Consider the following 13953-nt stretch of genomic DNA (forward strand, 5'->3'; position numbering starts at 1 on the left):
ACATCCTTGCAAGAATGTCTATCAAGTGCACAGATGCATTCCTCTTTTTTTCCACCTCTGGAGCAAACTCCCACACTCTCTTAAATCCCACTTCTCCCTCCAGGTCTTCAAAACAGCTGTTCACCACCATCTCTTATCTCCCCCCCCCCCCCGCCCCCATTAAAAACCTTGATCTTTTCAACACCCGTTAATCCACCCTAAACCCACTTCCTTCAAATTCCGTTTTCTTTCCTGAAAGTCCTTGTAGTGTCCCTCCTGTTTATCCCATGTACCCCGCTCCAACTCTCTCCCTTGCACAGATCTCCCGATGTTCCTGTTCTCTACTGTTGTTATACTTCCCTCTCTCTCCCCTCTTGTCTCCCGCTCCCTTTATTATATTGTTACAGACGCGGTTGTGGATGTTGGTTTACCGAGCGGTTTGGTATGACCACGTCTGCACAGTTTACCCGATTCCACTCGAACGTTGCCGAGTCGCGCTACGCTGAATCAATGAAGGAAAAGGACACAACGGCTGGGATTAAAATGACACGACACCAAGGGTTCAGTTCTCAAGACCTCCGGAGGAGGTTATATTAGGGCGGAAGTTCAGATTACAACTACAAGAGGGACAGCATAGAAAGACAGGCACTTAGACACACTTATCTTATTCCCTGACAGACGACAGATAAACAGGACAAAAACTGACTCACACGGGGATTGATGGCAAGGAAAGCGGGCAGTCGATGGCTCAAGGTGCACCGTTCTCAGAGGGGGTGCACCGTTCTCGGAGGTATTGCAATACCGGGTCGATGCGTGGAGCTCGCTCAGCGCTTGGAGGTGGTGACTGGCTCTTCTTCAAGCTGGGGGCGCATCTCTCGTCACGTCCGGTAAGTGGCCGCGTATATCCGGCGGGGAGTGACACGCCCTCGGCTCGTTAGCTCCGCCCCAGATGGAATCGGCCCGTTGCTTCTCATTGGGTGCGTGCGGGGGGGGGGTTACCTGCTCCGCCCTTGACGAGGGGCTGACAGGGAGCCCCTTCGTGGTAACCCCGTCGGAGCGCATGGTCAATGGCGGCTAACCGAGCCGGTGTGAGGACGCACACTCCCCCGCGCCGCGCCGTTGTTGTAGTTGTTGTAGTTGTTGTTGTTGTAGTTGTTGTTGTAGTTGTTGTTTGGGGAAGAAGATGGGAGGAGGTATGGGAAGGTCCTAAACTCACTACTGGTGCCATATAATCACATTCTGGTGCAACGAAGAGTCAGAATTAATGGAAACGAGTCCTTAACTGACATAGACTAAGAATAACTAGCAAGATGTCCGAAAGTTGTCTACGTGAGATGCGGTGGACCTGGGCACGACATTTAATGGGGGAAAAAGGGGAAGGTCGGTTCTACAGAGTGTTATTTACAGGCAATGGGACTAGGGAATGGGGGATTGGGGATAGTTGGGGAGTATTGGGGAAATTGGGGAGTATTTACAAGCGGATATTGAGGCCAAGTCCCATATCCGCAACAATATGTTCTATGTGTTCGTTCTTACACGAGCCTCAAACTTAGTATACAAAAATAAATAAATAAATAAACCAGAGGATTTAGAATAATCCAAGTTGTCGTACGTGTTTATTGAGGACACAGCAATTGTGATTCACTGCAGGATATGTAGCATTTTGCCAGGATAATTGGTGCAATTTAATGGTGCAGTGAAATCTGGCGAAGGGTTACTGCTTCTGATGGAGGACGACATATTGAAACTTGAATATTGTAGAAATTCCAACTGGGGTGCAGTGAATGAAAAGTATACTTTTATTTTAAGTTGGTGTGGAAGTGATAAAGCACCACACAAGTGGCTCGAGCATCCTGATTTCCTTCACTCCCTCCCTCTAATCCACCATGCCATTTCTAAAATGATAAACTGCAGTTATAAATTAAATCATTTAAAACTTTTTTTTCTTCAAAAAAGTGTGATATCAGAATTTAAAAAAACAATTATGTAAATACACTGCACTATCTTTTTTTTCTTTCTTTCACAAAAATACTTCACCTCTTTGACCTTCACTGAATCTGAAATATATTTATAAAAAAGACCGACTTTGGTATCCATACTGACAGGATATCATCAGAACTTGGAACAACCCATTAGGTTCATCACTTCCAGCGTGACCGTGAAGGTGCTCTTATAGAGCCTGAAAAAATAAATCAAACACCTTCATTGCCTGCAAAGGTAGTTAAATGTAGCTTTAGCATTGTGTGAATAAATTTAGATATGATTAGGAACTGGAAACACCTGGCTTTTTTTCTTCTTCTTTTTTCTGGCTGATGCAAATTTAGTTATTCCACAGAAATGAAAGGCCTTATTTAGTAACACTTCCTAAATTTGCCCACATATGGACAAGGTTGAAAAACTGTCATAGAGGATGTTTGATTCTCAATGTATTTATTGTTTTCAGGGCTACTGGCATTATCTTTGCTTCTGCATAGCAAAGAGAGAACATGGACTGGCAGTCGGGGCCTGTTCATCTTTATAGGCTGGGGGTAAGTCGGTTGCATAGCCACATTAGATATTCACATGATGTACAAGGACCTTGGACATTGGAGACCATTTACACCCCCCACCCCCACCCCCCAACCCTCCCCCAATCAATACCACGACTAATTATGAGTTTATCTACTCTATAGCACTAGAATGGGCGATGGGGTGGGAAAGGGAACAACAGAGAGGTGCAGATTTTCTTCTTGATTTTATTTTTGTGGGTGCAGGGGGATAGAAGTTGCAGGTGAAGAATGAACAAACACTGACTGCATATCAACATTTTTTGAGACATTCTCTCAGAAATTGCAATCAGTACACATATATGGTTTCAGGACACAACCAGTACACATAGTGGTCTTGTCATTGTCAGCAAAATGTATAAAACTTGAACGACACTCGGTAGAGCGCATGCTTCCACCAGGCTGTTACATTTTGTATCCGATTGATAGGCTGGATCTGGATCCGGACCTGAACCAAAATTGATGTGTGTGTGTGTATTTATATATATATATATATATATATATATATATATATATATATATATATATATATATATATATATATATATATATATATATATATGTATATATAAAATATGCAGTGCATTCAGAAAGTATTCAGACCCCTTCACTTTTTTCACATTTTGTAATGTTGAAGCCTTCTGCTAAAATCGTTTAAATTCATTTTTTCCCTCATCAATCTACACTCCATAATAAACCATAACTCCAATAATAACCCCATAATGACAGAGAAAACAGGATTTTAGAAAGTTTTGCAAATTTATGAAAAAGAAAAAACTGAAATATCACATTGACATAATTATTCAGAAGAAGAAGAAACAAAAACACCTTTAATCTTATCATTATCGGATTCCTTGACAATGAAAACATAGAAGTAGACACCAAAATTGTGTTTATAAGTGCATTAGAAGTGAAGATATTGGCAAAAACAGAATTTATCGGAAAGTCGTGCCGGCCATTTTGTTTTTCGCCTCTAAAAAAAATTCCTCAAGGGTGCCAATGTGGCACCCGGCCGATTATGCTTCAGGATAGGTCAGAGATGATGAATCAACCAAAAAACTTCATAATGACGCTCAAGCACGCTTTGCCTTGAAATGCCTGTTTGGCATCTGGACTATACCCAATCTCTGGCATCTCCACTATTTGTTTTCAGTCAAGTCAGTCTCTTTCTTGACAGCCACTGGTAACATGTAACCCAGTGCTACCTGCTGCATGGTCGGGTCATCGGGACTAAACTGACTACCCTCACTGGCTTGCCAGTGGGGAGGGTGACTGTAAGACCTAGCTGTACTAAAAGCCATATTTATTAAAGGGTGGATGAGCTCCCTTGGGGAGTCAACGGCCATCCAGTACGGAGATGGTGTCTCCTAAAAAACACCCATCCAGTTGGACAGGTTTTTAAGGTTGTAGGTTGTAGACAGCAACCGCCCAGGGTAGTACTACCATTCGGACTTGGGAGCGTTAAAGTGGTGCCCGGAACCATCTTACACTCTCCGTGTCAGGATTGCTGGTCTTACTTTCTGTCTCCCTCAAACTATAGCTACTGGGCCTAGCTTCAATCTCTCTTTCTTTATCCCTCTATCCTCTTATAATAAACTCCATTTTAATTATAAGGAGTATCTTTTCACCTTTTTGCCTTTCGTGAGCATTTCACTGCCAGGTTCAGCTTCATTTGGGTGAATCTTGAGGAAATATTACAATTAAGTGAATGCAGTATCTCAATCAACGTTTAGGGATCTGTGGATGGTCTTGCACCATCCGGCTCAGTCGGTCCATATTAACGGACTCCTCTGACATGACTATATTGATTTTGCCTGTATCCAAAGTCTTGATGCAAACCACTGATCGGTATTGAGTTTTCTGTTGTATTGCCTGTCGTTTGTGGTACCCAGTGAGTGATTCTATATATTTGAATGCAGTGAAGATCATTTTATGATCCGTTACATCTCTTGGTGTGCCTTTTCCAGTAAAGGTATTCATCACAATTGGGGCATCTAACTCTTCCACGACCCTTGGCTTTGTATACTAAAAAGCACTCAGTTCTTCAAACAAGACTCAAAATCGTTTCTTCAGACAAGACTCAAAATCGTTTCTTCAGACAAGACTCAAAATCGTTTTACGAAACTTTTTTGACAAATGTCGTGTATGTTTTTAAACATGTATACTTGTCTGCTATTTTGAATGAATACATCTTGCATCACGATGGTGGTGGGTGATTCGAGTGCAACTACCCGGCTGCTGGTTGCATCATTTCTGTGGGCACGCCTGCCACTGATGCAATGCCTCTCTCTAACCAGTTATCTGGTACTCATTTTGTCAACCTCGGAAGGGTGACAGGCTGAGTCAACCCCACCTGCCGTTAATTCAACGGGATTCAAACTCAGGACCTTAGGATCCCAAGCCCGCAACCCTAACCATTAAGCCAACACCAGGTTTATCATGATGGTAACACATTGAGTTATCTGACTTTAATCGAGTCTATCACAGATGCGAAAACTTATGCAGTGTGATTTTTAAAACACACACTCAACACACTTCTCTAACTTGCTGAAGAAAAATAGAAGTATGTGTTTCTTGTGCAATAAGAAATGTTTGCAATTGGCTGATTCTGTACATTTTGAAGATATTAATCTGTTGAGCAACCTGCCTCTGCATCGGATGGTGATTGTGTTAACCCAGAGCCTCTGCATCACACAGTATTCCATTACTTGTGGGAAGTTTCCTCGTGATTTTTGGGGGCAGGCCAGCTGAACAACAATGTATGCCGATGTTTGTCTGGAGCAACAGCCAGGTAAGATTGTATAGCAGTGTTGTATTATATTGAATTTATAGCTTGCAAAAACCCTTTGGCGAATAATGATAATCTTTGTCCTACTTCCAGGTGGCACTGACGTTGTTATTTTTGTGCTTGAGTGTCATTTCAAGTGTGACGTGCCTCACTTGGTTCACACAATCCAGTGGCAGGAGCCTCCAGTGCAGGCTACAGCAACAACCATTTGAGGAAGAGCCGAGGCTGGAAAACGAGTGTTATGAGATACAATCTGGTGAGTTATCATAAAAAAAACTCTTCCATGCTACAGAGTTGTGTCCTTTTTATTTGTATTCTTTTATTCAAATTAATACGAGAATATTTTTTATACTCATGGAGGAGCAACGTTAAATTGATATGTGTGGGGTTATCGTCAATAATCGAGTACATCCGTCAAGGGAATAAACAAACAGGAAGGGGGAGAGGGTTGAAAGAGGAGGAGAGAAAGGGTTGTGTGGGGGGAGGGGGTGGAGAGGGGTGGAGAGGAGAACAGTGAAACCAGGAAGTAAGATGATTGGCTTAGGAAGGTTTAATGGGGGTGGAAAAGATCAATGGTTGGGAAGGAGAATGACAGTTAGGGGTGCCTTGCTTGCTTGAAGCATTTGAAGGAAGATTAGGAAATTACAGCCTCTTTCCTGTTCTATCGAAGGTAGAAGCAAGGAACAAAGGAGTTGAGGTGTGCGGCCAGCCTGGATTTTAGACGTTTGATCAGGAGGGGGTTACTGGAAGAACGTATCGATCCTCAAATTGCTGGGGAGGATCGGAGGAGTCTCCCTCCCTGTATGTATTTGTCGTTGTTGCCCTATTTTTCCCTTGTAAACTAACAGGAGTAGTTTCGTATGCAGCCTTTGGCTGCTGGTTGCATCATTGCAGAGAGCAAGGCTGTGCCACCGATGCATTGCCTCCTGTTTCTAGTAAGCTCGTACTCCTTTTGCCAATCTCGGAAGGTTGACAAGCTGAGTTAACCAACCTAGTGTTATTTAATGGCATGACAGGGACTCAAACTCAAGACCCTAAGATCTTAAGCCAGCCACTTTAACTGTGAAGCCAACACCAGGCTAATAGGAACTGTAAAATAATAGGAACTAAATGAGTGAGTGTACTTGTTTCTGTTAAAGTGTCCTCCGAGTCAAGGATAGCTCTAATTTCACCAGCACATGCCAACCGTTACACAAGAAAGTCACGTGCAGACAGACTGGATTTTGCAACTGCTTCCTTTAATACAACGGTATTGCCGAAATACCGTTGGACGGTATTTTGAACGGCAACTGACTGGCAAAAAAAACAACACTCGATGTTTGTCCAAGCCGCAATCACAATGAACCAGAATATGATCAGAGACAATAATGTGTTATCACTCTGGATTGGACCTGAATGAAAATGGAATCGGCTTGTTGTCACCTAACCAACTCATCCACCTTGTTTCGTCCGAATCCATCCACATCTTTTTGAGATATTGTGTTCAACTGTGTATATTTGTACTTCACTCCTCCCTTCCACTGCGCTTTCCACCAAAGAATGACATTAGTTCATGCCCATGACATTAGTACAGGATGTTGATTCATGTCCACTAGAATGCAGGTTTTATTTTAAAATCTTAAACCAAATTCCTGATTATCACATTAATTGGGCTTTCATTATCCTGGAAATATACTATTCTTCTTGCTTAGCCCTTGGAAGTTGCAGCATGCAGACATGCATTTGATGTGGTAACAGATTATTGTGATATTACGTGATAAATAAGCTTCTCATTATTGGCATTGCCTATTCATTACCTGTGCCCTGTTATCCGCTCTTTCTGTGCTCAACAAACACATGCTCACTCCATGATGCGGAAAGTTTGCACGAGAGGGTTCCAAAGAAAAACGTCATGGACTGAACAGGAACGCTTAAAAGTTATTTCTTCTCAGATGGAACCAATTTTTATTAAAACCTTGCTTCTTTATTTTTGGACAAACTTGATTATTTTCCTTGTGTTTTAAAATATTATTTGTGACAATGGCAGGTCAGGGTTGATGTGGAGGTTTTTTATTGTAGAACATGTAAAAATAATAGTTCAATGTTGAAATACTTTTTAATGCCTCCGCCGATGAAGTCACTGGAGGCATTATGTTTTCAGGTTGTCCGTCCGTCCGTCCGTGATAGGTTTTCGTTACTGCGCTAACTTGAGAACGGCTGGAGGAATGTTAGTCAAACCTGGTGTGGGTATGTATAATGAGGTAAAGATGAACTGATTAGATTTTGGGGTCAAGACGTTAAAGGTCAAAGTCTGTAATAGGTCTATAACTTGAGAACTGCTGAAGTGATCTAATTCAAACTTGGTACAGATATGTATAATGATATAAAGATTAACTCATTAGATTTTGGGGTCCCGAGGTCGAAGGTCAGAGGTCATGTCAGCCGTCGTCAGGTAAAAATGTGATAACTTGAGAGCAGCTGAATGGATTTATATCAAACTTGGTGCAAGTATTATCATGATGTAATGATGTGGACGGAGGCGTATCGGTCGATGTCGTGACATCGAAGAGTGGTGTTCTAGTTCTTCCGACAAGTACATTTAACCAACCTCAGAGGCATAATAGTTAGAGGGTCTTCTCTCAGTCTGGGAGGTCGATGGTTTAAATCCTGGCTGAGTCATAGCAGAGACTATAAAAATGGTACATGCTGCTTTCTTGCTTGATGCTCAGCATTTACAAAGGGTAGAGCATGGACAAACGACCATAAGTAGATAATAATAGAGTAGGCGTTGAGGGGCCTAATGTCTTCCTCCTGCGTCAATGTTCCTTGCAAGAGAACTCATATTATTACACGTGTGTGTGTGCATCTGCATGTCTTTGTGTATATGTAGAAAAAAAAAAACTTTGTCTTTGTCTCACTTGAAAGTATAAAATTTTGAGAGGAACGTCTCAATCAGAAAGCTGTATAAGAATTCATTAGAAAGCAGAAAAGCTAAGAACATGGAGGATTATACATGTTCAGCATAGAATTTTAATACTGACAGCGTCAATGATGATATGGCCATGCACTTCCACTATCTAATGTTGTGTTGTCTGTTGTGCTTTATTCAGAATTATGTCTACCTGAGGATGGTCAACCTTTAACACATGATCATGATGAGTCATCACCTCAGAGCGTTGCGTGCTGCCGGTGGGCTCGAGATCAATCTTACAATGGACATTTCCTGTTCACCTGCGTCCTTACAATCTCCATGACTTTGGTATTGAGCTACATGGGGGGAAACATGCCATTGTTTATTCTTACCGAGTCTCCAGGGTTAACATTTGTACATTTTCGTTTTTACTAGCCTCTGTGGCTTAATGGCTATAGAGCGTTCTCTCGGAGTCTGAGAGGGGTCGTTGGTTCTAACCCAGGCTGAATCCTACCAAAGACTTTAAAATAGTACATGCTGCTTCCTTGCTTGACACTCGGCATTAAAAAGGATATTCCTTGTAAGGGATAGATACATTTCCTTGTAAGGGAATCCAAGAGTTAGTAGTACATTACTTACTTGAATACCTTGAGAGAAGAGTGCAATCAAACGGTTTCAGTGTAAGGCAAGTTCCACAAAGGGGAGAAAAGAGGAACAGACGAGCAGAAAGCCTATATTGTGAGAGTTTAACCAGGAAGGGGTTACTGGAAGAACAGGTGCATCCTGGAGTTGCTGGGGATGGTCAGAGGACTGAGAGAGCTTGGGGAACTCAGAGGTGTTGGTAATGAAGTCAGACAAACTGCCGACCTGTCTGTTGTATCACAGTAGCAGAGCTTGTGCTTCAGCCTCATCGTGAGAGATGCAAATAATGTTGAGAGCTTTTATTATTAATTAGACCATCATATAAATAATTTCATAGCAGAGAGTGATGACACCTCCAACAGAGTCTTGAGGTGTCTGATAAAATGGAAGGGGGGTGGAGGAGCATACACCCTAGATGAAGTTGACAAAGTTTGATAAACTCATGCTTTGTTCCCTGTAGAATGCCACTTTGGCAGTTTGGTGGCTGCTGAGGATGAAGCCAAGCACTCCTTTCATCATTTTGAAGCTCACTTGTGTTGCGCTCACTTTTGGACAGGTATTTGAATTATAGGGGGGCTAGATAGCTTTTCGGACGCTGATTCTAAATATGCTTTTGGTTTTCCTTTAGCATGTCAAGGTTTTCGTGATATTTGAAAGGTTATTGCCTTATCTACCATATAAAACACATTGTCGGTTTGTGTGTTTGTACAGATGTCTGTCCCCCTTTCATAAGGGTAGGTTTTAAAGGCCAATCTTTTAACAGGAATGTGCTTTCACTACGGTCTATTTTTTGAGGATAAAACAAACTCGAGAAACATTTTCCATTAATAAAGTAATTATGTCTCTTCTATTGGAATTTTAGACGGTGGCTTGCAAACCGAGCCTCAAGGGCGGTGTACAGAAGCGTTTTTAAAAAATTTTTATATCAATAAATACGCAGGTAGGTGAAATAAAAGCGCAGGTAGGTGAAATAAAGGCGCAGGTAGGTGAAATTCGCCGCACGTGATGTGCAATGCTCGCAGAGTAAAACGAGTGTTCATTTACATCCGTATGATGTCTTGTAAATAAAGATAAAAGCACACCTGACACTAGACTAAGGCTTCAGACTTTGTCATGCTCACAAGGCTGCTCCATCAAATAAACGGTTCCAACTGTGTCATATCTGATGGGTTTTTGAGTTGTAAGGCAATAACCTTTCAAATTTGATCAGTTTCAACACTAAAACTACACATGCTCGAGGAAAACGAAAAACGGATTTGGAATCTGCATGCAATACTGCTCCAGAAAAGTGTGTTTAAATCTTTCATGAGATAAAAAGGTTCGATTTTGTCGACCAGTGTTATCGATACCTTCAACGGAAGCAATCAAATGGCATGATGTGCAGCCCGAGCAATCTTTAAGTGATGATGCTGGGAACGGCAACTTAAGTTTCTGTACCACCAACTCTCTGCCTGTGATCACTTGTTTTCTTACAAGCACATCCTCTGGTTAACTTGGTACTTATCAAGTGGTACAATAGCCTCCTTGGGCAACTCATTTTTAATGCGAGACGTAGCCGCTTTATACTTGACCGTTATCATCCTTTGCTCAATTTCATAGTAATGCAAAAAATGGTGCAACAGGTATATTTATGAAGTGGGTAATGTACTCGTGAACATGATGCTGATTTTGAAGTTTATATATTGTTGTGTGTATGGCTCACTTTTTAGGGTTGGCCACCAATTGGTAGGTCAATCTGATAGCGAGTGATTCTATTGCACCGCCTTCGGCAACCACTGAAGGCGCAAGTAATTATCAGATTATGATAATCCCCCTTGATGAACTTAACTCAACAAAATCCTCCCAACCAGGGAAAGTCCAATGGACCAAGATGTTTTGTGAGTAAAGCAGATCCGAGGCGAGGCAGACTTGTCTTTTATAAAATATAAATAGTTTATTCGACGAGACAGAACACAAACGTACTGTAAAAAAAATCTTGGGAGAACAGACAAAAGGGCAGGTATTTACAATAAATAACTTGGACATATAGAGATTGATCCAAATGTCCAGGCATCACATACTAAATGTCTAAATGTCTCGGTTGAGTTTTAAGGTTATTGCATCCTGGGCAGGGAACAGGTGCTGTTGGCATGCAGTTCTGAGTCCTCCTTCTCCCTGAGGGATTCGATGGCATGTGCATGTGCATGGGGTGGGGAAGGTGGGGAAGGCATCCAATGAGACGTGGGTGAGTAAAGCGGGTGCAGCAGCAGTGCAGCTAGGAAGAGGGCAGCAAGTGAGAGAGGACTAGCCGTTTTCTGCCTCGGCTTTTATTAGTTCTCCACACCCCGCCCAGCTTCCACGACTCTCGGACGGGGTAGTCTAGCGCTGCCCGTAGTGGCGAGCCAACGGCCAGAAGCCATTGCCACAGTCTTTCCCACTCACCAAGCCGCTGAGGCCCTGATACCCAATGCCCTGATACCCAATAAGGATGCAGCCAATCACTAGTACCATCCCTCAGCCTGGTTGTTGAGGCTTCGTGACACCGCCATGACACCATTACCTTACCTGGACCCCAACTGGTTTCGAGCTATGGAGATCATGCGGCGAGATGTTGTTCTTCTATCCAACTACTGAATTGGACAGCACCCTCCTCTCAGCGGTAGTACGAAGGGCAACTTTGCACTCAACACTGACCTTGATACAGGGAAAGTTTACTAAATTCTTACCATCATTGTAAAATGTACTAAGGTCTTATTGTAAATCTACCCCTTCTCCTGCCCCCCCCTTGAATGTAACAATGTTTGTTGTTGCATCATGTATACAAAAAAATAAATAAATACCAGAAGCTCTAAGATAATTATTTGTTCCTGGTTAAGTTTAATATCCATGCCTCCTTCCCCATTTTGGTCCTATCCTTTTTTCTTATCCACAGGGAGTTATCTCCTTCTGCTTCTTTGGTCTGGACAACCAGGTTATCATTGACCCACTCTATACCAAGTAAGGCACCACATTAGTAATCTGCATGCATTTCATTTTCTTAAATATATATATGAAGTTGTAGTGCAACTTTTGTCTTTATTGCAATCTGAGAGATTCACAGAACGACACACAGCTTAATGGCAATGTCGATTGCTACACTGCTCACCACAGCCTGCATTTAATTTTTAAAAGGTTTTTTGGCATTTCCCACTCCCCCATGAATGGAATCGATCCATACATGTATTTCTGGCTCGCTGGCCATAATCAGCATATCATTGAAATGGTGCCTGGTACTGGAGAGGTGAGGATAGTGGGCATCAGGAAAAAATCGTTTCTGGGCTTATTGGGACTGGGTCCTTAGCTGGGTTGAGGTTGGCGGTATCTTTGGCTCTGTGTCGTGTGCTCTCTTGAATGTTGGCCTCATAACAGACCTTTAACTATTTAGGGAATGCATTGACATTAAAACAGTGCAAAAAAAAAAACATACCATGTTCCAATTTTATTGGCAAGAATTTTCATTTCAATTTCCCATCACGTCGTCGCAATTTCCAAAAATATGTTCAGACCGATCTTGGATGTATACAACAACAGGCATTTTAAGGCCATTTTCCCTGCAAGAGCGGGGGTTAGTCTCACGCCCCCCATGACAATCTTCTCCATTTTGCCCTATTTTCTGCATCTCCCCTGGTTAACCCCCTTGCCCACATTTCTTCTTCCACCACCTTTAGCCAAGTCTTTCTCGGTCTTCCCCGTCCTCTACTTCCTTCTACATTCATTTCCATCACTCTTCTCAACCAGTCACTTTCATCCTTCCTCAACACATGACCAAACCATCTCAACCTGTTTCTCTTCACAGCATCAATCACAGGCTCTATTCCCATCATCTTTCGCAATTCATCATTTGTCTTCCTCTCTCTCAACGATACTCCACACATCCACCAAACCATTCGCATTTCCACCCTTTACAGCCTTAGTTGCTGCTCTACGTTCATTACCCATGTCTCGCTCCCATAAATCATAACACTTCTCACACATGCAGCATGCACCTTTCCCTTCAGCTTCAACGACACTCCCCTCCTCGTCAGCACGCCACTCAGTTCCCGAAACGTCTTCCATGCACATCTCACTCGAGCAACCGTTGCCGAGTCTGATCCACCTTCTCCATTCAGCATGTCTCCTAGGTAACAAAATGTTTTCACACCATCCAGCTTCACGTCGTCTCCAAGATGGGGAAGCTTAATGGCACTCCCCTCCTCTTCTCCGTCTCCAAACCCTCTTATGGTTAAACTGCCAAAATCAAGACTCTCTGCTCACCTTCACTCCTTAATTTCCTCTTTTCTCCCGCCTCTGGAACAAACTCCCTCACTCTCTTCAATCCCACTCCACCCTCCAGGTCTTTAAAACAGCTGTTCACCACCATCTCTTATCTTGCCCCATCCAAAACCTTGATCTTTTCTACCCCCGCTAATTTCACCCCAAATCCACTTTTTTGAAATACCAACTCCTGTCCGGGAAATCCTTGGTGGCCTTATGTTTTATACTTCTCCCACCCCCCCCCCCCCCCCTTCCCACGCCTCCTCCCCCAAAGCCCTCTCCCTCCCACACATCTCCCAGCTGTCAAATGTTATGTTTGTGTGCTTCCCCTTCTCTCCCCATCTTGTCTTCCGCTCCCTCTTTTTGTATATTTTGTTTATCTGGTTGATTTGTTTGTGAAATAAATGTTAGCCTTTTCACGAGCCTCGATTCAGTATTTTAAAAAAATAAAATAAAAATAAAGATCCAACTCAACATTCCCTCCATCTGCAGCTCCCTCTGTGCACACCTTACACTTGAATGTAGCTGCCACACTGGTTAATGACCCTCTCAAACCACTACATTTTTGATGAATCCAATCAGCGCACATTGTCCATTGAATGGAGTTCACTCCGACACCCTTCCTGCACACAGCACGCGGCCACTTCCACACGTTCCTTTTCCTGGCATAAATCCAAACTGCATTTCGTCGATCTTCACTTTCTTCCTTATCCTCCTCTCCAACACCCTTTCCAATACCTTCATTATATGCTCCAATAACTTTATCGCTCGATACGAGCCACAGTCCAGAGGGTCACCTTTCCCCTTTATAGAGGGACGACGGTACTCAGTTCCCA

The 13953-nt window shown here is 42.7% G+C and overlaps 1 protein-coding gene across 1 annotated transcript in view; it reads left to right on the forward strand.

Annotated features, from left to right (window-relative positions):
• GPR155 (G protein-coupled receptor 155) overlaps positions 1 to 13953 on the forward strand; it is a 30574-nt gene that overhangs the window by 12858 nt on the left and 3763 nt on the right. The window contains exons 9-14 of the mRNA XM_068122897.2: positions 2423 to 2507; positions 5223 to 5316; positions 5407 to 5569; positions 8403 to 8551; positions 9306 to 9401; positions 11757 to 11821. Coding sequence (XP_067978998.2) covers positions 2423 to 2507; positions 5223 to 5316; positions 5407 to 5569; positions 8403 to 8551; positions 9306 to 9401; positions 11757 to 11821 — 652 coding nt within the window. The remainder of the gene's footprint in view (positions 1 to 2422; positions 2508 to 5222; positions 5317 to 5406; positions 5570 to 8402; positions 8552 to 9305; positions 9402 to 11756; positions 11822 to 13953) is intronic.

Source organism: Myxine glutinosa, chromosome 7, assembly GCF_964187855.1.
Source record: "Myxine glutinosa chromosome 7, kmMyxGlut1.1, whole genome shotgun sequence".
In the NCBI taxonomy this organism is placed as follows: domain Eukaryota; kingdom Metazoa; phylum Chordata; class Myxini; order Myxiniformes; family Myxinidae; genus Myxine; species Myxine glutinosa.